The sequence below is a fragment of the Triticum urartu genome, chromosome 6 (assembly GCF_003073215.2).
Source record: "Triticum urartu cultivar G1812 chromosome 6, Tu2.1, whole genome shotgun sequence".
Lineage (NCBI taxonomy): Eukaryota > Viridiplantae > Streptophyta > Magnoliopsida > Poales > Poaceae > Triticum > Triticum urartu.
In genome coordinates, this window is record NC_053027.1 from 353,078,068 (window position 1) to 353,104,688 (window position 26,621).

Below are 26,621 nucleotides of genomic sequence, written 5' to 3' on the forward strand. Positions count from 1 at the left end.
CTCATTTTCGGTAGTGTCGCGGCCCGTTTACGGTAGTCTCGAGGTTCACTTTTCGACAGTGTTGCGGTTCACCAATGATTGACATGAAGTGCACTCTACCTCATTTGGAAAAATTTACGTCCTACAAAAAAATCATGCAGTGCACCTGTCTGTCCGATGAAGTGTGGTTTTTAGTTTGAAAGCAGTGCACTCCACCTCGTTTGGGAAAGTTTATGTCCCACAAAAAAGAAAACATGCAGTGCACTTGTCTGTCCAATGATGTGCGGTTTTCTGTCTGATATAGTACATACGACGATTTTGGTGTCGCGGAAAAACAGAGTGTCAGCATTTCGTTAAAATCAAAATTGCTCTTAAATCATAAGGAATCAGAGAGAGTATTCTATATGAAAAAGTTGCGCCTCATCGATATCTTTCCAATGGCGTATAAATTGAATCATTTCGACCAACGATTTCTAAAAATTTCTTGAAAAAAGGCTGCTGCCTCTCGTCGTCAACCGCACGATTTTTAAAATTAACTAAAAACCATAAGGAATCTCAAAAACATTTTAACATATGAAAGTCGTGCCTCGTCCTTAGCTTTCCAACGGCGTATCATATGCCTCATTTCGACAAACGGTTAGAAAACCGGAGCGAAAACAGTATCAAAAAGTTTAAATTTTTTGAAAAACAGAGTTTCGCGATTTAGTAAATTTGAAACTGCTCTTAAACCGTAACGAATTAGAGAAAATAATAGATATGAAAAAGATGCGCCTCGACGATATCTTTCCAATGGTGTATCATTTGCTTCGTTCCGACAAGCGGTTTAGAAGAAATCACGAAAAAATGCTCGCTGCCACTCGTCATGGGCTGCACCATTTTCAAAACAGCTCTTAAACCGTGAGGAATCTCGAAAAGTGTTCAACATGGCGAAGTTGCGCCTAATCCATAGGTTTCCAACGGTATATCATACGCCTTGTTCCGATAAACGGTTAAAAAACTAGAGCAAAAACAGTACTGAAAAAACACTGCGTACAGTTTTTTATGACACGAAGTTCAGTAGTCTCTGTAATGCAGTGCTTTTGCTAAAAAAAATGCAGTACCCTCGCGTTGAGCATGCAGTGCCGAAGTGTTATCAGAATAGTTATTCTAATAATATTATCAGTATAGACCGGCTGTATATATATTCTGTTTCGTGTAATAGAATATTATTCTGTTACCATTGTTGAACTGATGAATTCGAGCTGTTGTATTGTTGACGTCATTTCGTTGAACTGATGGTTTTATTAAAAGGGTAAATAAGATCTCCCTCCGCTCTCTCCACGTTCCGTCGGCCACTCCAGCCATCGATGGAGCTGCTCGCGGCCAATCCCTCCACCCACCAGCCTCCCTCCCGGCAACCCCGACCCCATCCTAGGTGCGGCGATAGGCGACGGTGGCGGCGCTCGCAGGGGCGGCCGCCAGCGGCGATGTCGCAGGACATCGACGCGCCTAAGATCCCTGGCTACTCGAATGACTTCATGCTCGTACGCCCCCCTCCCCCCTCTCCCTCCTCCCCGCCTCTCCCGAGTGAGTGGAGCAGCTGGCCCCGGTTCCTGATTTCAAGCCCATGGCCGGGTGGCCGGTGGAGCCCCGTTCTGGCGGGCGCGCGACCGCGGAGCCTCTCGATTCTGAACCCGTGGCCGTGTGGCCGGCGGAGCTCCGTTCTGGTCAGGCACGTGATCTTGGAGCCTCCCGATACAGAGCATGTGGTCGGGTGGCCGGCGGAGCTCTGTTCTGGCCGTTCCTCAGCCCGTGCGGCGCCAACGACCCTGTCCACCCGGCGCCACCAACCGTTCTCCCCCAACGGCCTCCTGCAAGCACAGCGATGAGATGTTCATGTCGTCGTCTACTGCAGTTCACTATTTTGTGCTTTTTCTGAAGATAAATGGAAGTGCAAATGCAATCCGCTAGTGATTTGCTCTTGAGGTTCATTTTACTTATGTTTGTAGGAAAAAAGGTTGGTGTGCTTCGGTTGGATGCCCCGTTACTAAAAAAAATTGTTGAAAAACTGCAGTTTGTTGTAAAGATATACAGTATGTTTGAGTGTACGCCCTTTTGCTCTCTACCTCCACTGTCCATAGTTTTGTGGTATTCTCTGAGTATTTGTCAATGTATGTCTAGGTGCAAGTGCGATGTGCTACCAATTTCCGTCAGCATATTCAGGACTTCAGGCAGACTGTTGTTCAGCCCAAGCAAGCCACTAATCAGTTAAAGGAAATTTGGCAGCGGACGCCTGCTGACTTTGTCAAAGTTAACTTTGATGTTGCCTTTTATGCGGATACTGGACAGGGAGCCTGGGGGTGTGTTTTTCGTTCAGATCAAGGTTATTTCTTGACGGCCAGACAGATATATGCAGCACATCTTGGGACCTCTGCATGCCGAGACGATGACAGGTTTGAGGGCAGCAGAAGCGAGTGATGAATTTGGCCTACACAGAGTGGTACCCGAATCTAACTCCAAAGTCCTTGTCCAAGCTCTGAACTCTGATGATTACGACCGGGCCACGATTGGCGTCCTGTTACACGAGACGTGTAGTGTATGTCATGCAAACTTTGAGTCATTTAGTTTCAATTTTTGTAAAAGTGACTGTAATAAGGCGGCCCATGAACTAGTCATGTTTGGCTTCAGGGCAAGAGCTGCTGATCTTTCGTGGATCGAGCAGGCTCCAGACTGTGTTTCGGTGCTGGTCGCCAGCGAGATCGCTGCGCGGGTTTGGTAATAGAATGAATTTTCCGGTTAAAAAAAGAAGCTGAGAATTGCCTATAATACAGTGGAAGATTTAACAACGAGAAGGCTGAGTTTGAGCAAGCTTCCTTCAGAAAAGGTACAGTTCGTTGTCTCTGACCTCTTTCTTGTCTGCCTGTCACTAGCTAGCGATGTTTTTGTTATGATTTTTTTTGTGAAGTTCACCCTCGGCATGGACAGCATGTCATGGACCCTCTGTTCCTAGGGGCTGATTGTATTTTTATGAGGGGGATATTATTCTTTTTAGCAGTTCATCACGCCATCGTGTTAGTATTGTTGAACTGATGAATTCGAGCATTTACTGATACTGTCATTTCATTGTATTGATTCTGAGGACAAAATACGAATCTTTGAAGCACTAGGGGGGTAACCATTGCACAAGACTTCATGTGTGCCTTCATCATAGAAAATAGAGTGAATATCTCTAAGGTTGAATAAATGAATCATACAGAATATTGTCAAAACCCCGCATTTTCTCACTAAAACAAACTTATGTACTTGCATACGACCCTCTTTGAACCTGGACGGCACCTACTGCTCAACTTGGACGATGACAAGTGCTCAACTCGAACGGGAGACTTTGTCGTTGCTTTTTAACCATGAATGTTTCTAAAGACACTGGGAATTACTTCAAAACTGCTTTATACTCCCTCCGTCCCAAAATAAGTGTCTCAACTTTGTACTAACTATAAAAGAAAATATTTTATGTGTTTTCTTTTTGAACTTCTAATTTTTCTTTTGCATCAAAGTTCTGCACTTCATTCTTTCTGCTTAACCTTTTTATGCTCTAAACTTTCACAAGCTATTTTTCTATCAGTAAGTGTTCTTTTCTTCCAGGCATTCATTTTTTGTACCTTTTGCACAATAATATTCAAAATTATGGTACTAGAGAGTTTGTACTTCTCAAAAAATAATCACTCAGAGCTCTTTTTGTTTTAGTTTTAAATTTTCCTTCTCATCCTTACTGACGGCGTCGTCGCCATCATACCTGCATGGTTTATATAGTTGAACGGACTTATATTTTTACCATTCCCTTGTTTTAAAAACTTCTGTTTTCTTCTCCACACTTTCTACCGGACAAGTCTTGAATGATATTTTCACTATTTTTCCTTGTTTTACCTCATCGAACAGGGGAACAACACATTATACGAAACAAAATACACATTTGAAGAAACAAAATAGGGGGATAACCATTGCACATGATCTCATGTGTGCCTTCATCATAGAAGAATAGAGTGGATATCTCCAAGTTCTAAGGTTGAGCAAATCAAACATACATAATATTGTCCAAAAACCCGCAATTTTTCTCACTAAAACAAACTTCTGTACTTGCATACAACCCTCTTTGAACTTGGACGACATCTAGCGCTCAACTTGGACGATGACCAGTGCTCAACTTGAACGGAGGAGATTGCCGTTGCTTTTAACCATGAATGCTTCGAAAGACACTAGGAATTGCTTCGAAACTTCTTTATACTTTTCAACATGAGGGTTCTCTCAGCTGGGCCAAGAAGTAACCCATACATATTATTTTTATTCTGCAAGAACGAAACACTACAATAATTAACAACTAATCTATCAGTACATCCAGAACAATTTCAGTTTTTAGAACAAACTTCCATTGATGTGTTAAACTCCGAATCTGTATATAGGACATGATGGGTCTCAGGCTACTTACAAAATAGGTTGCATTAGGGGAGAAATTACCTCTATCTCCTGCCCGGATAGAGGATACGTACTTCCAATACACGAACAACAGAACTGAAGTGGCTCTTGTCACCGATCTGCAGTCGCTCCAGCCTCCCTCATGCTGCATTCAGGGAGAAAATAAATTAGTTATAGAAAGGGGATTTAGAGAGGAAGAGAAACAGAGGGGGAGGGCATTATAGTGAAGTGCAAGATCATTATTTACTTGCAGCTGAGAAATGGATCAATGCTTAACTATAACGAAGTGCAGACATGGTGAAAAAGCATCAAAATGTTGATCAACTAATACTAAATTCTCTTAAAAAACCAACACTAGCATGTATTATTTGCTTAGTCTGGGATGGACTGTCAGAATTTCTAAAGGCACTTAATTACCTTTATTGCACACATAATATTGCAGGATTTCCTCAAGATTTTGCACACTTAAAGCACAATGCAAAGATAAGAACACACAACTTGAACTAAGAATCGAAATGAAAGTTGGGGTAGCATGCCTGTGAGAGGGAGGTCGAGGGCAGCAGGGCGTGCAGTGGGCCAAGGACTTAGTTGTACGGGGCCGGCAGCGGCGCTAGCGCGCGAAGAACCCTAGCCATAGTAGTTGGTCCATCAGCGAGCAAGAATCAGAAAGAAAATGTTCAAAGAAAAATGAGACGCCATTCTCACTGTGTGGGTGCTCAATGGGTGCAGCGCTGGGTGAAAATGGTAGTCGCAGTAACACTTGGACTGCGGTGATAGCTCGACTTGGACAGCTCCCAATGATTGTGGATCCCCTGGCTGCTGCAAGTTTGACATGGTGAAGATGGTGCAGCAGCAAGTTCGACTTTGTGCGATAACTTTGCTGCTTGAGAACCTGGGGTGTCCGTCCTTGAACTGCAGGTATGTAGATTTTCAAATGATGAAAGTCACAAAAGTGAGCTATTTTTGTTTTACTTCAAATAATTCAACATGAAAAATACAAATACATATAAATATTTTTTGTGCCAAAATCTAAAGCAGATGTCAGTTTGACCTTTTTAACTACTTTTTTGCACAAGGAGATGATGTTATTGAACTGGCTACGTACATTCAGTTTTACCTAGTATGGTTGTACTAGTAATGCAAGCACTGCTTCCAAGGTTTTATAGAGATCAGTAGCCATCCAACTATGAAATGCATGCAAACCAATCTGCATACACTAGCGAACATTGAAACAAAGAACCCCTGTTTCTCAACTTTGAACTTTTGTATGGGTTTTCCCTCAACTTATTGTATCCGTGAGTCTGAACTGATGCAATTATATAAGAATACCAAACATTTATGACCTGAACCTGAAAAGGATCCAAGACAGGTTGCCCTGGAACTGCAACTTGTATCTTTTACTGCTCATCTTTAACATTAAGAAAGTACTAATCAGTACTAGTATTTGTGTAAGTCATACTGATCAGTACTGCTACTTTCCGTACTGATGAGCACTAGTACTGATCGCTAACACATAGAATTTTTCATCTAGTTGACTTTTAACATTATATTAGAAAAAGTGAGCTACAAAATAAAAAACTAGATTAGAATAGATGCATTGGCTTATATTAGAAACGATGAGCTACGAAATAAACAACCAGGTACGAATTTGCTTCAAGTCAGGTTTTCTATTTTTTGAATTTGATGCATGTTGCAGTATAGGACTACTACTGGTTTGCAAGTTGGACTTGAGTACTTTTAAATTGTTTGCATAGTTTACTGCCGAAATTTGAACCACAAAGGAACACATCCGCATTACTAATTGTATATAGCAAAACTGAACTTTCTGCGTCTACTGTTGTTTTTACAGAGTGGACTTATGTTTTCTTATATACTTGAACTACTAAAGTTTTTGAAAATTGCCACTATCACACATGTTATACTTGAAAACCCTTGCCAGACTAGGCACCCATCCTGCACAACAAATCATCCCCCAAGTAAATTGTAGTAGCCTCTCTCTCTATGTCTCTTTTTTGCATCTCTCTCTCTATGTCTCTTTTTTGCATCTATGAGAAGTCCCCCGAAGAACTCCTGAACTTTCAGTTGGATCAAAATCTAGATTACAAGAAAAATGGCCTTCATGGATGGCAGTATGTGAACTGAAGAGTAGGAGAGGAGGAGCACGAAGGTGTTTCTCACCAATCGTGTTCCTGATGGCGTGGTGGATGGCAAGAATCGTTGGCTGAACAGGAGGTCGATGCGTCGTGGAAGGAACTCTAGGGGTACGTTTTGTTATGAGGGTTTGCATATGGATGAACCGACTGGCCCATTTTTCTTGTACTGAACCTTCTTTGTATGGAAGCTTGTTTTCCAGAAATTTAAGACTATGCAAATACTATGTACAATATGGACATTTAGTAAGTCCGAACTGATCTTTTTGGCACTTTTTGCACCAAGGTAATAGAAGTGAACCTGTGACGAAGAATAGAAATCAAAAAGAATTTTTTTGGAGGTGGAATAAGACGTCAGAGATCGGGTGGAGCGGCTACACCTCCTCCTCTGGACTGATTCTCTGGTGAAGTGGAGCTGATGGAGGCGGAGATCACGAGCAGCGCGATTTGGCCACTGCAGGGAATCCTAGTGACTACCAAGTCATCCTTGCTATTCCAGGATGACGTCCAGAGCACTGCAATGGGGGTAGAGGAGCCGGCGTCGCTGGAGGGAATCGCGACTAGAGCAAATAAGTTTAGACAGAAGCTATTTGCTTTGTATTCCTGGTGGTGTTTATTCAGCAAGGGCACCAGGGATGACTAAGCAAATAAGTTTAGCCATCCCTATGTTGTTTATTCAGGATCCATGCAAAGTAAAGTAGCATCTGTTGTCGAAATGGATGGTTATAGGTTTAGACAGAAGTTAAGTTTCAGCAATGCCCTTGTGGTAAAGCAAACTAAAATGTATCACTTTGCCTCAGGACTCTGCACATTTAAAGCATAATGCACTGAAAAGAACACACAAGTTAAACTGAAAATAAAAATAAAAGTTGGGGTAGAATGCCTGTGAGGAAGGAGGTCTAGGGCAGCAGGGTGCACAGTGGGCTAAGGACGCACAAGGAAGATGAGTTACCTCGTCGCTAGGCTGCGAGGCGACCTCCATCTTGGAGGTCCTCGGGTTGGAGTGCATCGGCAATGAGTGGTGGGGCTGCGACAGGGGACAGGTTGGAGCGGTGGCCCTGCAGAGATGATGACGACATGAGGTGTTGCGGCTTGGAGCAGCAACAAGAGAAATAGAGGAACCGCCAACATGCTGCTGGCAAGGTTGCACCTGAGGTTGGAAAACACAGTTAATTAATTAACTCATCTAATGTAATCATCCAAGAGTTCTAGTCTTGGGTATGTAGAACACTAAACAAAATTTTAGAAATGGAACTGAAGTAGAATACGAATTTGAACTAAACGAAAATATGAAATTAAACTCAGCTAAAATAACAAATAGTTGAACCTTTCTTTTAGTTCACATATTATCATGAAATAGTACCAGACTGTAAGGTTTAATACATGAAAGCAGAAATATATAAGCAGGCATCGCCGCCGAAAATACTTAGTGCACCAGAGAACCTGCACTGCTAGATTTGTTGAGAGAGTACTGAGGGCAGTAAATCCCCATGGCAGATAGGTAATTTCAAGTTCTCTATGAACCAACACTGCTGGATTTGTTAAGAAAGTACTAAGGGCAACACATCGCCTCCAAAGGTTTTGGGTGCAGGACAAAACACGTCGTGCATGGCCGCCTAGGATGCGTCCATTGACGCATCGCATACTCAGAAACTTCAGGAGGCGCTTCAGGACTAGCCAAACCTGCTTATTGGAGAAGCCAAGAGGCTTCATGGCCTCTAACACTTTCTAGTAGCATTACCATAGTTGGAAACCATGGCGTTTAATCAAATGGTTCAGGGATCACTCCCAGTCAGTCCCACTGCTACATGTGCTATAGAGAACATGAATATAAAGCAGACAGTGACTCATCAATTTTTCTTTACGATATATCTAACCTTACGGAATTTTCAAACTTGCACTGACGATACTTTAGGTGATATATCTAAACTATACAGAATGTTGAAGAAACTCGCTGCAAATCATTACTTATTTAGGTGATATATCTAAACTTACATAATTTTGAAACTTGCACTGACGATATTTCTGCACACACACCAACTATTTATGTGATTTTTCATGGACTGTCGATAGATTACACAGAGAACTAATACTAAGTCTGGTACAAAAATTTTCTATCACGTAGTTGAACGGGCTCTCTTCGTAGTGGTGTGTGGCCTGGGGTGGCGGAGGTGAACTGCCTGTGCGCTGAGGCGGCGGAGAGTGACACCAGAAAATTCGCCCGCGACACAGCACGGGCGCTTCGCCGAGAGGATGCCACACACGGCGTGGTGAGTGCATGAGGCGGCAGCGCGAGAAGGAGGGGTCGTGGCGATGGTCAGGGCGCAGGGCCATGTTGTTGGCCGGTGGTGTTGGTTAGGGAGCAGGGCCACGGCGATGGGTAAACAACAAAGTATTTTGCAATCAACCAATATAATCCAATATCAACTGGTTGAAGTGAACTGAACTATTATGTTTTTGTTTTTTCCATTACACACACTGAACTTATCAAGGGAGATAGAAGTGAATTGAAGGGATCTGAATGCTGCAGCGGATCTTGGCTTCAATAGATGGCAATAAGTAATATTCCTCAGTCCAAATAAGTGATTTTTTTGTTAAGCAGCAGGAGCAGTTTACATTGGGTTTGGAACTTTGAATTAAACACATCAGATAGGGGGTGGCCATCTATCTATCTACAGTGGCATTAGGTGTGTGTATTCCTGTATCAAAGACTCAATTTTTTGGTGTGCATATCAAACTTTTTTAAGTGTTACTCATGGCTAAATAGATAGAATGTGTATGTTTTGTCCAGTACACCATGTTTATGTTGATCAGTACACCATGTTTATGTTGATCACTACACCATGTGATGCAATTACAAAGTCTATTTCTTTCTGAAACAAGCAATATTCACAAAGGACCTAATTTCTAGGATCAGAAGGCACTTGTCTTGAACTGACAGATTTACAACAAGTAGACCAAATTCGCGAACTAGATTAGCCGAATTTCTACACACACAAAAATGCACGGTGGGAACTTATCAGACAGGAGCGGGCGAACTGCACGGTGCATCGCTGCAGCCGTCCTCATTTTACTTCGAGCTCCTAATGGTGTTGCTCCTACTTAAGAGGAGAGTAGGGGAGGTGGAAGACGGTGACTGACCTGCGGATCCCACCGGCGGCCACCTGCTAGAGCTCCTCACCGTCTCGGAAGTAGAAAGAAAGGAGAGTGTGCATGCATGGCGACGTCGTCCTTGTCGTCATGGAGAAGTAGGATTGCTGGAGACACTGCAAAGCAGCACAACAATATTACATGTTTTCTAAAGTTGAGTAAAACATGTTTGAGATTATCAGAAGTACACATATCGTATCTTTCAGCAGATCAACTAGTATATCTGAATGTGTACACATAGAACAACTAATTTGAATGGGTCTCCATCATGGCTGGAGAAAAGGACTTACAGTGGCTGATATCAATTGAGCAAAGAAAACAATAGATAAGAACGATGCAATCCAGCGAGGAATTTTGTTATTTGAGCTTGAACTGATTAGCAAAACCACCCATCTATTGTTAGAACTTACAAGGAGAAGAATATGCACTCCTGCATAGTGTGAAGCTGAACCCAAAATTTATCAAATGATCAACTGTTATTTGGGTTGTGTGAGCTGTAGAAAAGAAACCAAATGTATCACCAGGCCAAGTTCTGAACTGAACCACTGGGCGTTCAAAGTTCTGAACTGACCCTCTTTGAAGCTGAGAGAACAAAGTCGCACGGGGTTGACAGGGGTGTTGACACACAGGGTTCTCCTTGTGGTGTTGAACGGACATCGGTGGCGGAGGTGAACGACCTCGGTGGCGGAGGTGAACGGCCTGCGTGCTGAGGCTGTGGAGGGCAACCCCGGAACATGGGGCCGGGGCACGGCGCGTGTTACAGGAATTTCTTTGAACTCCCATGGTAGTAATACATGGACTTATGTGATGATAGGACGATAAACATTCTGAAGTCATCTAAGCTACAACATTTGGCAAGAACAAGCTACCTACAAATGAACATGAAACAAAGTAAAAAAAGATGCTCCACTGCACTGAGTCAATTTAGCAAACACATGGCGTGCACCTCATGAACCGGTGGTTGAAGTTGATGGAGCAGAGCAGCATCGAATGGCACCAGCCACTAGCTTCCATGTGCGGGGGCAGGGGGAGGAAGAGGTGCCGGGGGGCATATCCAGTCCCGTACACGACGGAGGCAGGCGATGGGCGATGTTGGTGGCAGGTGGGTGGCGCGACTGGAGGAAGGCTGGCGGGAACGTGAGATGGAGGGTGGCCGAGGGCGCGCAGGATGGAGGATGGCTGGCGGGCGCGCCGGGTGGAGGGTAGCCGGGGGCGTGGGGGGTGGAGGTTGGCCGGCGGGCGCGCGGGGTGGAGAGTGGCTTGCGGGAGCGCGGGATGGAGGTTGGCCGGCGGCGCGCGGGGTGAAGGGTGGCCGGTGGGAGCGCGGGATGGACGTTCGCCGGTGGCGCGCGGGGTGGAGGCTGGCCAGGGGGCGCGCGGGGTGGAGGTTTGTCGGTGGCGCGCGGGGCTGAGGGGAAGGACGACGAGTGGGAAGAGCTGGTTGTGAGTGGGTGATTTGAATTTTTTTCGCACGGGCGTACTGGTTTGAAGAAAATTCATCTCGTTCTCTATAGGACGCTGGAGTAACAGAATATTATTCTGTTACTAGTAACAAAATAGTCCTATATATATATATATATATATATATATATATATATCATTGAATGTCTTGCACGACCATTCACACATACACATGTATATATCTATATATATACAGTTTGGCATATACAATTTCTCCTACAATCTATGGATCATTACGTATGGAGGCATTTGATACATCTCCAATGTATCTATAATTTTTTATTGTTTCATGCTATTATATTATTCATCTACGATGTTTTATATGCATTTATATAATATTTTATATGATTTTTGGGACTAACCTATTAACCTAGAGCCCAGTGCCAGTTTCTACTTTTTTCCTTGTTTTTGAGTTTTACAGAAAAGGAACATCAAACGGAGTCCAATTGACGTGCCAATTTTTGATGAACCAAAAGAAGCCCCCCAGAGTAAAAGAGTTGGGCCAGAAGAGTCCCGGGTCGTCCACGAGGGTGGGGGGCGCGCCCTACCCCCCGGGCGCGCCGCCCTATGTCGTGGACGACTCAGGCACCTCCCTGACTTGTTCCCGATGCCAAAAATTCCGATAAATATTGAAACCTCTAGAAAATAACATAGATCGGGAGTTCTGTTGCCGCAAGCATCCAAAGTGACCGAAAACCAATCTAGACCCGTTCCAGCACCCTGCCGGAGGGGGGAATCCCACTCCGGTGGCCATCTTCATCATCCCGGCGCTCTCCATGACGAGGAGGGAGTAGTTCACCCTCGAGGTTGAGGGTATGTAACAGTAGCTATGTGTTTGATCTCTCTCTCTCTCTCGTGTTCTTGATTCGGCACGATCTTGATGTATCGCGAGCTTTGCTATTATAGTTGGATCTTATGATGTTTCTCCCCCTCTACTCTCTTGTAATGTATTGAGTTTTCCCTTTGAAGTTATCTTATCGGATTGAGTCTTTAAGGATTTGAGAACACTTGATGTATGTCTTGCATGTGCTTATCTGTGTTGACAATGGGATATTCACATGATCCACTTGATGTACGTTTTGGTGATCAACTTGCGAGTTCCGTGACCTCGTGAACTTATGCATAGGGGTTGGCACACGTTTTCGTCTTGACTCTTCGGTAGAAACTTTGGGGCACTCTTTGAAGTTCTTTGTGTTGGATGAATAGATGAATGTGAGATTGTGTGATGCATATCGTATAATCATACCCACGGATACTTGAGGTGACATTGGAGTATCTAGGTGACATTAGGGTTTTGGTTGATTTGTGTTTTAAGGTCTTATTCTAGTCCGAACTCTAGGATAGGTTGAACGGAAAGAATAGCTTCGTGTTATTTTACTACGGACTCTTCAATAGATCGATCAGAAAGAATAACTTTGAGGTGGTTTCGTACCCTACAATAATCTCTTCGTTTGTTCTCCGCTATTAGTGACTTTGGACTGACTCTTTGTTGCATGTTGATGGATTGTTATATGATCCAATTATGTTATTATTGTTGAGAGAACTTTCATTAGTTGAAGTATGAACCCTAGGCCTTGTTTCGAAGCATTGCAATACCGTTTGTGCTTACTTTTATCATTAGTTACCTTCCTGTTTGTATATTTTCATATTACAAAACCTATGTCTACCATCCATATTGCACTTGTATCACCATCTCTTCGCCGAACTAGTGCACATATACAATTTACCATTGTATTGGGTGTGTTGGGGACACAAGATACTCTTTGCTATTTGGTTGCAGGGTTGTTTGAGAGAGACCATCTTCATCCTACGCCTCCCACGGATTGATAAACCGTAGGTCATCCACTTGAGGGAAATTTGCTACTGTTCTACAAACCTCTGGACTTGGAGGCCCAACAACGTCTACAAGAATAAGGTTGCATAGTAGACATCAGCATTACAGTGGGTAATAGAATTCTCCTTTGGGATCTATGACCTGGTGTAACGCCCTCGATGCGGCTATATCTCCTACGTGTCAAAGCATGACTTAGAGGGATAACCGCATTGAAAGCATTGTCACAAGTGAGGTAATCTTCACAACAACCCATGTAAATAAATAAAGGGGGAAAGATACATAGTTGGCTTACACTCGCCACGTCACACAAATACATGAATAACATTACATTCATCCAATACACTCATGGTCCGACTACGGTACCAAAATAAAGATCAACCCCCAAATGCGACAAAGTCCCCGATCGCCCCAACTGGGCACCACTACTGATCATCTGGGAAAGACACATAGTAACGAGGAGAGTCTTCATCAAACTCCCACTTGAGCTCAAGTGCATCGTCTGGAGCGGTATCATCGGTTCCTGCATCTGGTTTAGGAAGGAATCTGTGAGTCGCAGGGACTCAGCAATCTCGCACCCTCGCGATCAAGACTATTTAAGCTTATAGGTAAGGCAAGGTATGATGTGGAGCTGCAGCAAGCGACTAACATATATGGTGGCTAACCTATTCGTAAAAGAGAGCGAGAAGAGAAGGCAAAAGCACGGTCGAACAACTATGATCAAGAAGTGATCCTAGAACAACCTACGTCTAGCATCACTTCAACACCGTGTTCACTTCCCGGACTCCGCCGAGAAGAGACCATCACGGTTACACACGCGGTTGGTGTATTTTAATTAAGTTAAGTTTCATGTTATTTACAACCGGACATTAACAAATTCCCATCTTCCCATAACCGCGGCACGGTTTTCGAAAGTTCAAATCCCTGCAGGGGAGTCCCAACTTAGCCCATCACAAGCTCTCACGGTCAACGAAGGATATTCCTTCTCCCAAGACAATCCGATCAGACTCGGCATCCCGGTTACAAGACATCCTCGACAATGGTAAAACAAGTCCAGCAACACCGCCCCAATGTGCCGACAAATCCCGACAGGAGATGCACATATCTCGTTCTCAGGGCACACTCAGATTGTCTAAACTTCCGGTAGGCCAGCCCAGAGTTGCCCCTGGTGGCCACCGGCGGCTGACGAGGTGGACCAACACTCAGAGGAGCACTGGCCCGGGGGGGTTTAAATAAAGATGACCCTTGGGCTCCGGAAACCCAAGGGAAAAAGAGGCTAGGTGGCAAATGGTAAAACCAAGGTTGGGCATTGCTGGAGGAGTTTTATTCAAAGTGAACTGTCAAGGGGTTCCCATTATGACCCAACCGTGTAAGGAACGCAAAATCCAGGAATATAACACCGAAATGACGGAAACTAGGGCGGCTAGAGTGGAACAAAAAACTAGGCATAAGGCCGAGCCTTCCACCCTTTACCAAGTATATAGGTGCATTAACATAAACAAGATAATATTGTGATATCCCAACAATAAACATGTTCCAACAAGGAACGATCTCCAAACTTCACCTGCAACTAGCAACGCTATAAGAGGGGCTGAGCAAAGCGGTAACATAGCCAAACATCGGTTTGCTAGGACATGGTGGGTTAGAGATTTAACATGGAAATATGGGAGGCATGATAAGCAAGTGGTAGGTATCGTAGCATAGGCATAGCAAAAGAGCGAGCATCTAATAAGCAAAGATAGAAGTGATTTCGAGGGTATGGTCATCTTGCCTGCAAAGTACTCAGAGTTGCCTTGATCCTCGTAAGCAAACTCAACGGGCTCCTCGTTCACGAACTCGTCTCCCGGCTCTACCCAAACAAGAACAACAAGTAAAAGGAACACAATCAACCATGTGCAATTCTCAAGCAACATGATGCAAACATGGTATGATATGCGTGATGCGGTATGTGATGCATATGCATGATTTGCAAAGGAATGATTGACCCTGGCCTCAACTTGGAAATCCAAGAGTGCCACTGGAAAGGGGAGTTTTTTCGGTTGAAATTGATATAAAGATCACCGGAATCGGATGCATGGTTTGGAAATGGCAAGCAAAACAATTATGGCACCGGTTTGCGATAATCAGCAAGTAGCCATCTAAATGCACCAAGCTAAATATGCTACAGCACTCAAACATGACAAGAAAAATACATGGCAGGTATGCACTCATGATGCTTGACAAAATATGAACACTGAGCTACGGCTAATTCATCCATTAACAGGTTCAAACAAGCATGGCGAAAGTGCAAATGATAACAGGTTTCAGACAGTGACTTAACATGGCAAAAGTCTGGAATTTATCATCAGGAAGCAATCTTTACAGCATGAAAACTACATGCTACAGGAACTTAACATGGCAAATCAAGGCATGGCATGAAGCTACTCAAAGCACTTAACAAAAGTCCCTTAGTGACCTTGAGCCAAAAGTGATCAGAAAATACAATTGCAAACACGTGAACATAGCAAAAACACAAACAGATACAGACTTAATGAAAAACTGGAGCATGCAAAACAGTTAACGAGTAGGGATGTTTACGAGCTCGATGCACTCGCTACAGTGCATGGCATGACAAACTAAGCATACACCCATGAAGAGGACATGTCATAGAAGCTAGACATGGCAAGAACAACAACATAGCATGCACATATCAATAGCAACATCCTCGGCAAAATCGCTAAACATGTCAACAATTTGCCAGGATCATTTTATAGCAAAAGTAGAGCTCGATTGACTCAAGATAGGATGCTCCATAATTGCAAACAAAGACATGGATGGATAGAGCACCACAATATTAACAAAACATTCTTACTTATCATCCTCAAAAGAGGCATGGATCACTAGGAAACAACATGAACATATGGCATAAAAACAATATCAGGATAAGGACTTAGTGAAATTCTAAGTCCCTGAAATCAGCATCACCGAGTAAGCTACTTTACATGCTTGTGCTAGTCACCACAAAGGTCACAAAAATACATGGCATACACCCTGTAAAGATGGAATGGCATTAACAAAACACATGTAGAGCTCAGGATCATAGCATGCACACATTAATCATGGCAAAAATGACAAAAGGCCATTTACTGAAACAGATCTGACAAATTCATCACATAGCCCTCTTCCAACAGCATTTCGGGCATCAAGATGAGCTCAAATGAAAATGATGCAATGAGATGAAATGATGTACTCGTTGAGGCGAACATTTTGATATGCTACACGCATGAATTGGATTTATGGATGCAGAGTTATGGCATGTCGAAGTATGCAAAAATTAACGAGAGGAGAGGGAAAAAGTCAACCGCTAGATCTAGGGTTCCTCGCGGCGCGCGAACCGAGGCCGGATCTGAGCTCACCGGAGCTCTCGCCGGATTAGACGAAGAAGACAGCGGCCGGCGGGGGTCGGGCGCGGGGAGGCCGGGGACCCGCGGGGCGGCGCGGCGTTCGGCGCGGCGCGGCGATGAGCGGCTCCGGTCGCCGAGTCGGCGGTGGACGAGGGCGGCAAGCGGCGGCCGACTTCCGGCGACGGTGGCGGGCGCAGACGGTGGCGGGGCGGCGCCGGCAACGAAGGCGATGGCGGCGGGGATCGGGCAAGGGCGCGAGGAGGCGAGGGCCTCGGGTGGCGGCGGCTCGGGCCAGGGGGGTCCGCCTGGGCCCGGGCGGGCCGGCCGGGCGAGGCGGCGATGTGGTCTCCCCGGAACAGGTGGCAGCTCCGGGTTGGTCGGCGGAGGCGGCGGACATGTCCGGTTGCGGCCGAACATGTCCGATGGCGCGCGAGGTGATTTTCTAGGGTTTGGAAGGAGGGGATCCGGGATTTTCGAGGAGGGGTCTATATATAGGGGTAGAGGGAGCTAGGGAGCTCCAAATGAGGTGCGGTTTTTGGCCACGCGATCGTGATCGAACGCTCTAGATGATGGAGAGGGTTTACATGGGTTTTGGGCTAGTTTGGAGAGGTGTTGGGCTGCAACACACACGAGGCCTTATCGGTCCCTCGGTTACCCATTGGAGTATCAAACGAAGTCCAAATGGCACGAAACTTGACAGGCGGTCTACCGGTAGTAAACCAAGGCCGCATGACAAGTATCAGACCAATCCGAAAACTTTTAATACCCGCACATGAAAAGAGGTAGAAAGGACCACCGGAGGAGATAGGAGCGCCGGAATGCAAAACTGACAACGGGGAAAATGCTCGGATGCATGAGACGAACACGTATGCAAATGTAATGCACATGATGACATGATATGAGATGCATGACAAAGACAACAACACACGGAGACAAAAACCAGACAACGAGGAAATGACATAACTTGGTGCCGGAAACGACAAGAGTTGGGATACATATAATGTAAATTACATCCGGGGTGTTACAACACTCCACCACTATGGAAGGATCTCGTCCCGGGATCTAGGGCTGGAAAAACTCCGGGTACTCAGAACGGAGGTGATCCTCGCGTTCCCAGGTGGCTTCACGGTCGGAATGATGTGACCACTTGACTTTGAGGAATTTTATTGACTTGTTGCGAGTCTTGCGCTCAGTTTCTTCAAGGATAGCAACGGGGTGCTCACAATAAGAAAGGTATTCTTGGAGATCAGTGTCTTCAAAGTTGATGGTGCGGTCAGGGGTCTTGAAGCACTTGCGGAGTTGAGACACGTGGAACACGTCGTGCACGTTTGCAAAGTTGGAGGGAAGCTCAAGTTGATAGGCCAAATCGCCTCTCTTGCTGACGATCTTGAAAGGACCCACGTATCTAGGGGCAAGCTTCCCTTTGATACCGAAGCGACGAGTACCTTTCATTGGAGAGACGCAGAGGTAAACATGGTCTCTGATCTCGAAAGCCAAATCACGATGTTTGCTATCGTAGTAGCTCTTCTGGCGCGATTGCACTGCTTTGAGGTTATCACGAATGACTTTGCACATCTCTTCTGCCTCTGTGATCAAGTCATTGCCAAGAAGTTGACGTTCACCAGTCTCTGACCAGTTAAGAGGAGTACGGCACTTCCTGCCATAGAGAATTTCAAATGGGGCCTTGCCGGAACTTGCTTGAAAGCTGTTGTTGTAGGAGAACTCGACATAAGGAAGACAATCTTCCCACTTCATACCGAAATAGATAACGCAAGCCCTGAGCATATCTTCAAGAATCTGATTGACACGCTCAACTTGGCCACTAGTTTGGGGTTCAAAAGCTGAGCTGAAATGGATGTTGGTGCCCATGGCCTTCTAAAAAGAATCCCAAAACTTCAAGGTGAAGATGCTGCCATGATCTGAAGAAATCAACTGCGGAATGCTATGAAGAGAGACAATCCGAGAAGTATAAAGCTCTGCCAATTGAGCTACTGTGATGGATTCTTTGGTAGGAAGGAAATGAGCCACTTTAGTGAGTTTGTCGATGACAACGAAGATAGCATCATTGCCACGCTTGGACTTTGGAAATCCAGTCACGAAGTCCATCTCAATGTGGTCAAACTTCCATTCTGGAATGGCAAGAGGTTGGAGGAGACCAGCTGGTTGTTGGTGTTCTGCCTTCACTCTTCTGCAGACATCACATTCATTCACGAACTGAGCAATCTCACGCTTCATTCGAGTCCACCAATACGACTGCTTGAGGTCATGGTACATCTGTGTACTTCCAGGGTGGATAGAGAGGAGTGAATTGTGAGCCTCGTTCATAATGACTTTACGAAGGTCACCTTTAGGCACAACAATGCGATCCTCGAAGAATAGAGTATCCTTGTCATCAAGGCGATAGCACTTGTACTTGGGTTGACTCTTGGCAATCCCAATCTTCACCTTCTTCACCATAGCATCAAGAAGTTGAGCCTCGCGAATCTAATCTTCCAAAGTAGGAGAGACTTGGAGGTTTGCGAGAAATCCTTGAGGAACAACTTGCAGATTGAGTTTGCGGAAAGCTTCACAAAGCTCGGGTTGGTAAGGCTTGAGAATCAAACTGTTGCAGTAAGCCTTCCTGCTCAATGCGTCAGCAATTACATTGGCCTTTCCTGGAGTATATTTGATGCTCGGATTATACTCTTGAATCATTTCGACCCAACGAGTCTGCCTGAGGTTGAGATTAGGCTGAGTGAAGATGTACTTGAGACTCTTGTGGTCAGTGAAGATGTCCACTTTTCTTCCCAAAAAGAGATGTCTCCAAGTCAAAAGAGCATGCACAACTGCCGCCAACTCGAGGTCATGAGTGGGGTAGTTTTTTTCATTGGGCTTCAACTGGCGAGAAGTATAGGCCACAACTATCTTCTCTTGCATCAACACTGCACCAAGACCTTGAAGAGAGGCATCACAAAAGACCTCAAACGGTTTGGATTCATCAGGAGGAGTCAGAACTGGAGCAGTGACTAACTTCTCTTTTAGGGTGTTGAAAGCGATGTCACATTCAGGAGACCAAACGTACTTCACGTGCTTCTGGAGAAGGTTGGAAAGAGGCTTCACGATCTTAGAGAAGTTCTCAACGAACCTTCGACAATAGCTTGCGAGACCAAGGAAGCTGCGGAGTTGCTTCACGTTCTGAGGTGGTTCCCAATTCACAATTGCAGACACCTTCTCAGGATTCACAGCAATGCCCTTGGCAGAGATGATATGTCCAAGGTAGAGAACCTCATCGAGCCAAAACTCGCACTTTAAAAACTTGGCATAGAACTGATGTTCTCTGAGCTTATCCAGCACCAAACGCAAGTGCTTGGCATGATCTTCCTTGTTCTTGGAAAAGACCAAAATGTCATCAAGGTAGACCAAGACGAAGTCATTTGTGTAGGGGTTGAAGATGAAGTTCATCATGCGAGAGAATGTTGGCGGAGCGTTGACGAGGCCGAAAGACATGACAGTGTATTCATATGAACCATAGCTTGTTCTGAACGCTATCTTGGGGATATCCTCTTCACGAATGCGAATCTGGTGATAGCCCATATGGAGATCAAGTTTGGAGAATACTTGAACACCTTTGAGTTGTTCAAACAGCTCATTGATGTTGGGAAGTGGGTACTTGTTCTTTATAGTCTTCTTGTTCAATGGACGATAGTCGACACAGAGTCGGTCCGTTCCATCCTTCTTCTTCACAAAAAGAACTCCACAACCCCATGGAGAAGAACTAGGTCGGATGAGACCCATACGCTCTTGTTCATCGAGTTGCTTCTTCAGCTCCTTCAACTCTTTAGGTCCTAGCTTGTAAGGATGTTTGCAAACAGGTTCTGTGCCAGGCTCAAGATCGATGACAAATTCAACTGGCCGGTGCGGAGGCATTCCTGGAAGCTCTTCTGGAAAGACGTCTTGATATTCGCAAACGACCGGAATTTGAAAGATGGCATCCAGCTCATCCTTCTCATTGAGAGAAAATAGACAGATGGTATTATCCCTTGCGGCAAAGACAATTACATCCTCGGACGAATGAGTCAATTGAATCTGCCTGGCGGCATAATCAAGCTGAGCCTTGTGCTTAGAAAGCCAGTCCATTCCGAGAATAAGATCAATATCCAAGTTACCAAGGACCATTGGAGAAGCCAGAAACTAGAAGTCACCCATCATGATAGAAATATCCGGAACCTCGTAGTTTGCGAGCAAACATTTACCCGGTGAAACAACTACTAACGGTTTATGCAAAACTTGAGAAGACAACACATGCTTAGATGCAAAAGGTCTTGAGATGAAACAATGCGATGCACCAGTGTCAAAAAGTACTTTTGCAGGAACATCATTAACAGGAAGGTTACCCATGATGACATCTGACGAGTCCTCTGCCTGAGCTGCATTCATCAAGTTGACCTTGGCGTGCTTGGGGTTATGCTTGACCAAAGTTGTACTTGCAGATCTCACAGGAGGAGGAGGAGGGAGACGCCTCTGATTGAAGCATTTGTTGGCATAGTGACCCTTCTGTTGGCACTTGTTGCACGTGACCTCTGAAAGCAGACGGTGATACGGAGCACTTGATCTTGGAGCTTGAGACGAAGTCTTGTTCTGAAAGCCAGGGTTGGGTGGGTGGGAAGATCCATTGCCACCTTTGCTCTTCTGCTGATAAGGCTGACGGAACGGAGGAGGAGGCAGCCAATACTTTTGCTGCTTAGCCACTTGAGTTGAGGAAGAAGGTGTTGCATCTCTGATTCGCTTCTTGGAAGCATCACACTTTAGTTGGGCAGCCTCTTGCTTCATTGCCATGTTGTAAAACTCATCATACTTCTTGGCTCAAAAAGGACGAGAGCTAGCTGGAGTTCTTCTCTGAGACCACCCCTGAACTGGTATATCATGCTCTTCTCGTCAGGGACGTCTTTCTTAGCAAAACGGGCGAGCTTCTAGAACATGATGTTGTACTGGTAAACAGACATAGTGCCTTGCTTCAGGTTGCGGAATTCCTCACGCTTGCTCTCAGCCACACTCTGAGGAATATGATGAGCTTTGAAGTCTTGACGGAATTCATCCCAGGTAATCACACGGCCTCCTCTGGAATCTTTGTACTGCTAAAACCATTCTGCAGCTTGGTCTTTGAGTTGGAAGGAGGCAAACTTGACAAAGTCCTCAGGCCTGACGTTGCTGCACTCGAAATGCTTGCATATGTCCACGAGCCAATCATCAGCGTCTGTTGCCTCAACACAATTGCTGAAGGTCTTTGGCTGGTTAGCGAGGAACTGGTTGAGTGTAGCAAATTGATTCTGATTGTTGCCATGGCCATGGTTCCCTTGGTTGCGCTCTTGAAGAAGTTGCATGATCAGCTGCGTGTTTGCATTGGTAGCGGCCATCACAGCTTGCCATGCCTCCGGAGGTGGAGGTGGTGGTGGCGGATCAGGATTCGGAGTCGTGCGCGTTGGAGGAGCCATCCTGAAGAGGGTGACATCCATTAGCATATTGACAGGCAAATATTCAAGCTGAATCGAACTGATTGAAATTGCAACATAAAGTCTTCACATCCGAACAAAATGAATGAATGCATTCCAATTGAAATGGTCACATTTCCATAAATTGAGAGGCCACTTAGAATTGAGGTAGAAGAATAAAAACAAGGTACGGACAAGAACAAATACTTGGTGAGGATTACCCAATCCCAAACCAAATATCCGTGGAAGAAGAACTAGAGCTACAAGAATTCCCACCTATGAAACTCCTGAACCTTTCCGGTTATGCAATCAGGTGTTGGGGATACAGGGGAAGCATAATATCTCACCCAAAGCTAGCAACTCCTACATCTAGCTGTATCCATCCTTCAACACACAACCGAGAAACACTTCGGAAACCATTTACCTCAACCTTCAAAAAGCATCCGTTATACGACTTATGGCAATACTCCCGAACTCCCGCCCCAGTACTGGGTGGCGTCGAGGTTATCTCACCAACAACTGCATAAAAGAGATTTTCGATGTCAGCGAAACTCAGGTATTCCAGAATCTCAATGATAAAATTGTGACGACAACACCTCGGAGCTCAACTCCCCGGGACACTGCCACAACCCCTAAATGACAGGAGGCACCAAGAACAATGTTCTCGTCACAAAACCATCGGAACGATTCCAAGATACCCGCGTGATCCTAAATTTTTTTTAGTGAAATTTGAGAAGAGAAGAGTCAAAACTCTACGTCAGGATGCCTCACCAGAGCGACGAAGGGACTGAGGAGTAAAAAGAATTCCTAACTCTCCGATATATATAATCCTAAATGACTCAAAACATTTTTCTAGACTCAACAACGCCAACGATTCGATCAAGTAGGGGGCTCCTAAGGTCGCGGAAGGCTCTGATACCAACTTGTAACGCCCTCGATGCGACTATATCTCCTACATGTCGAAGCACGACTTAGAGGCATAACCGCATTGAAAGCATTGTCGCAAGTGAGGTAATCTTCACAACAACCCATGTAAATAAATAAAGGGGGAAAGATACATAGTTGGCTTACACTCGCCACGTCACACAAATACATGAATAACATTACATTCATCCAATACACTCATGGTCCAACTATGGTACCAAAATAAAGATCAACCCCCAAATGCGACAAAGTCCCCGATCGCCCCAACTGGGCACCACTACTGATCATCTGGGAAAGACACATAGTAACGACGAGAGTCTTCATTGAAACCCCACTTGAGCTCAAGAGCATCGTCTGGAGCGGTATCATTGGTCCCTGCATCTGGTTTAGGAAGGAATCTGTGAGTCACGGGGACTCAGCAATCTCGCACCCTCGCGATCAAGACTATTTAAGCTTATAGGTAAGGCAAGGTATCATGTGGAGCTGCAGCAAGCGACTAGCATATATGGTGGCTAACCTATTCGCAAAAGAGAGCGAGAAGAGAAGGCAAAAGCACGGTCAAACAACTATGATCAAGAAGTGATCCTAGAACAACCTACGTCAAGCATCACTCCAACACCGTGTTCACTTCCCGGACTCCGCCGAGAAGAGACCATCACGGTTACACACGCGGTTGGTGTATTTTAGTTAAGTTAAGTTTCATGTTATCTACAACGGGACATTAACAAATTCCCATCTGCCCATAACCGCGGGCACGGTTTTCGAAAGTTCAAATCCCTGCAGGGGAGTCCCAACTTAGCCCATCACAAGCTCTCACGGTCAACGAAGGATATTCCTTCTCCCAAGACAATCCGATCAGACTTGGCATCCCGGTTATAAGACATCCTCGACAATGGTGCCGACAAATCCCGATAGGAGCTGCACATATCTCGTTCTCCGAGCAAACTCAGATTGTCCAAACTTCCGGTAGGCCAGCCCAGAGTTGCCCCTGGTGGCCACCGGCGGCTGACGAGGTGGACCAACACTCAGAGGAGCACTGGCCCGGGGGGGGGGGGGGTTAAATAAAGATGACCCTTGGGCTCCGGAAACCCAAGGGAAAAAGAGGTTAGGTGGGAAATGGTAAAATCAAGGTTGGGCATTGCTGGAGGAGTTTTATTCAAAGCGAACTGTCAAGGGGTTCCCATTATGACCCAACCGTGTAAGGAACGCAAAATCCGGGAACATAACACTGATATGACGGAAATTAGGGCGGCAAGAGTGGAACAAAACACGAGGCATAAGGCCGAGCCTTCCACCCTTTACCAAGTATATAAGTGCATTAAGATAAACAAGATAATATTGTGATATCCCAACAATAAATATGTTCCAAGAAGGAACGATCTCCAAACTTCACCTGCAACTAGCAACGCTATAAGAGGGGCTGAGCAAAGCGGTAACATAGCTAAACATCGGTTTGCTAGGACATGGTGGGTTAGAGGTTTGACATGGCAATATGGGAGGCATGATAAGCAAGTGGTAGGTATCATAGCATAGGCATAGCAAAAGAGCGAGCATCTAGCAAGCAAAGATAGAAGTGATTTCGAGGGTATGGTCATCTTGCCTGCAAAGTAATCAGAGTTGCCTTGATCCTCATAAGCGAACTCAACGGGATCCTTGTTCATGAACTCGTCTCCCGGCTCTACCCAAGCAAGAACAACAAGCAAAATGAACACAATCAACCACGTGCAATGCTCAAGCAAAATGAACACAATCAACCACGTGCAATGCTCAAGCAACATGATGCAAACATGGTATGATATGCGGGATGCGGTATGTGATGCATATGCATGATTTGTAAAGGAATGATTGACCCTGGCCTCAACTTGGAAATCCAAGAGTGCCACTGGAAAGGAGAGTTGATTTCGGTTGAAATCGATATAAAGATCCCCGGAATCAGATGCACGGTTTGGAAATGGCAAGCAAAACAAATATGGAACCAGTCTGCGATAATCAGCAAGTAGCCATATAAATGCACCAAGATAAATATTCTACAGCACTCAAACATGACAACAAAATACATGGCAGGGATCCACTCATGATGCTTGACAAAAGATGAACACTGAGATATGGCAAATTCATCAATTAACAGGTTAAAACAACCATGGCAAAAGTGCAAATGATAACAGGTTTCAGACTTAGTGAAATTAACACAAGTCTGGAATTTATCATCAGGAAGCAATCTTTAGAGCATGAAAACTACATGCTACAGGAACTTAACATGGCAGAGCAAGGTCTGGAATGAAGCTACTCAAAGAACTTAACAAAAGTCCCTTAGTGACCGTGAGCCAAAAGGGATCATAAGATACAATTGCAAGCATGTGAACATAGCAAAAACACAAACAGATCTAGACTTAGTGAAAAACTGGAGCATGCAAAACAGTTAACGAGTAGGCATGTTTACGAGCTCGATGCACTCGCTACAGACCATGGCATGAAAAACTAAGCATACACTCATGAAGATGACATGGCATAGAAGCTAGACATGGCAAGAACAACAACGTAGCATGCACGGATCAATAGTAACATCCTCGGCAAAATCGCTAAACATGTCAACAATCTGCCCGGATCATTTTAGAGAAAAAGTAGAGCTCGATTGACTCAAGCTAGGGTGCTCCATAATTACAAACAAAGACATGGATTGATAGAGCACCACAATATTAGCAAAACATCCTTACTGATCATCCTCAAAAGAGGCACGGATCACTAGGAAACAACATGAACATATGGCATAAAAACAATATTAGGACAAGGACTTAGTGAAATTCCAAGTCCTTCAAATCAGAATCACCGAGTAAGCTACTTTGCATGCTTATGCTAGTCACCACAAAGGTCAAAACAATACATGGCATACACCCCTGTAAATATGGCATGGCATTTAACAAAACACATGTAGAGCTTAGGATCATAGCATGCACACATTAATCATGGCAAAAATGACAAAAGGCCATTTGCTGAAACAGATTTGACAAATTCATCACATAGCCCTCTTCCAACAGCATTTCGGGCATCAAGATGAGCTCAAATGAAAATGATGCAATGAGACGAAATGATGTACGCATCGAGGAGAACATTTTGATATGCTACACGCACGAATCGGAGTTACGGATGCAGAGTTATGGCATGTCGAAGTATGCAAAAATTAACGAGAGGAGAGGGAAAAAGTCAACCGCTAGATCTAGTGTTCCTCGCGGCGCGCGAACCGAGGCCGGATCTGAGCTCGCTGGAGCTCTCACCGGAGTAGACGAAGAAGACGGCGGCCGACGGGGGTCGGGTGCGGGGAGGCCGGGGACCCGTGGGGCGGTGCGGCGCGGCGATGAGCGGCTCGTCACCGAGTCGGCGGTGGGCGAGGGCGGCGAGTGGCGGCCAACTTCCGGCGACGGCGGCAGGCGCAGACGGCGGAGGGGCGGCGCCGACGACGAAGGCGATGGCGGCGGGGATCGGGCACGGGCGCGGGGAGGCGAGGGCCTCGGGCGGCGGTGGCTCGGGCCGGGGGGGCCCGCCTGGGCCCGGGCGGGCCGGCGCGGGCGAGGCGGCGATGTGGTCTCCCCGGGACAGGTGGCGGCTCCGGGTTGGTCGGCGGAGGCTGCGGACGTGTCCGCTTGCGGCCGGACGTGTCCGATGGCGTGCGAGGTGATTTTCTAGGGTTTGGAAGGAGGGGATCCGGGATTTTCGAGGAGGGGTCTATATATAGGGGTAGAGGGAGCTAGGGAGCTCCAAATGAGGTGCGGTTTTCGGCCATGCGATCGTGATCGAACGCTCTAGATGATGGAGAGGGTTTAGGTGGGTT

The 26,621-nt window shown here is 45.5% G+C and overlaps 1 protein-coding gene and 2 long non-coding RNA genes across 8 annotated transcripts; 2 read left to right on the forward strand and 1 right to left on the reverse strand.

The window, feature by feature from the left end:
• The first annotated feature begins 1,235 nt into the window (after nucleotides 1-1,235).
• On the forward strand, nucleotides 1,236-5,276 carry LOC125513474. Of its 4 annotated transcripts, XR_007285945.1 has the most exons (3): nucleotides 1,243-2,063; nucleotides 2,140-2,842; nucleotides 5,158-5,276. XR_007285945.1 is itself a non-coding variant. In XM_048678603.1 (2 exons), exons 1-2 carry the CDS (start codon nucleotides 1,326-1,328, stop codon nucleotides 2,434-2,436), a joined length of 474 nt encoding a protein of 157 aa, XP_048534560.1. In that variant the 5' UTR covers nucleotides 1,244-1,325; the 3' UTR covers nucleotides 2,437-2,804. The 4 variants fall into 4 exon arrangements, 1 of the variants encoding a protein (XP_048534560.1); XR_007285944.1 differs by lacking the exon at nucleotides 5,158-5,276 and having other exon boundaries at nucleotides 1,236-2,063; nucleotides 2,140-2,804; XR_007285946.1 differs by lacking the exon at nucleotides 5,158-5,276 and having other exon boundaries at nucleotides 1,236-2,051; nucleotides 2,140-2,804.
• Nucleotides 3,943-11,436, reverse strand: LOC125513476. 3 transcript variants are annotated; one of them, XR_007285948.1, is made up of 5 exons: nucleotides 9,720-11,436; nucleotides 7,531-7,728; nucleotides 5,134-5,340; nucleotides 4,471-5,055; nucleotides 3,943-4,301 (listed from the first exon to the last, which is right to left on the reverse strand). It is a non-coding gene; the product is annotated as an uncharacterized LOC125513476 (long non-coding RNA). The 3 variants fall into 3 exon arrangements; XR_007285949.1 differs by having other exon boundaries at nucleotides 3,943-5,055; nucleotides 9,720-9,844; nucleotides 10,675-11,424; XR_007285947.1 differs by having other exon boundaries at nucleotides 3,943-5,055; nucleotides 9,720-11,417.
• LOC125513477 lies at nucleotides 5,349-7,257 on the forward strand. Its single transcript, XR_007285950.1, has 2 exons — nucleotides 5,349-6,689; nucleotides 6,865-7,257. It is a non-coding gene; the product is annotated as an uncharacterized LOC125513477 (long non-coding RNA).
• Nucleotides 11,437-26,621: the final 15,185 nt, after the last annotated feature.

Excerpts from the sequence above, each read along its gene's own strand:
- LOC125513474 (XM_048678603.1), top strand. The coding sequence starts at position 1,326 with ATGGAGCTGCTCGCGGCCAATCCCTCCACCCACCAGCCTCCCTCCCGG. Across the intron at positions 1,503-2,139 it reads ACTCGAATGACTTCATGCTC|GTGCAAGTGCGATGTGCTAC; the intron begins GTACGCCCCCCT and ends ATGTATGTCTAG.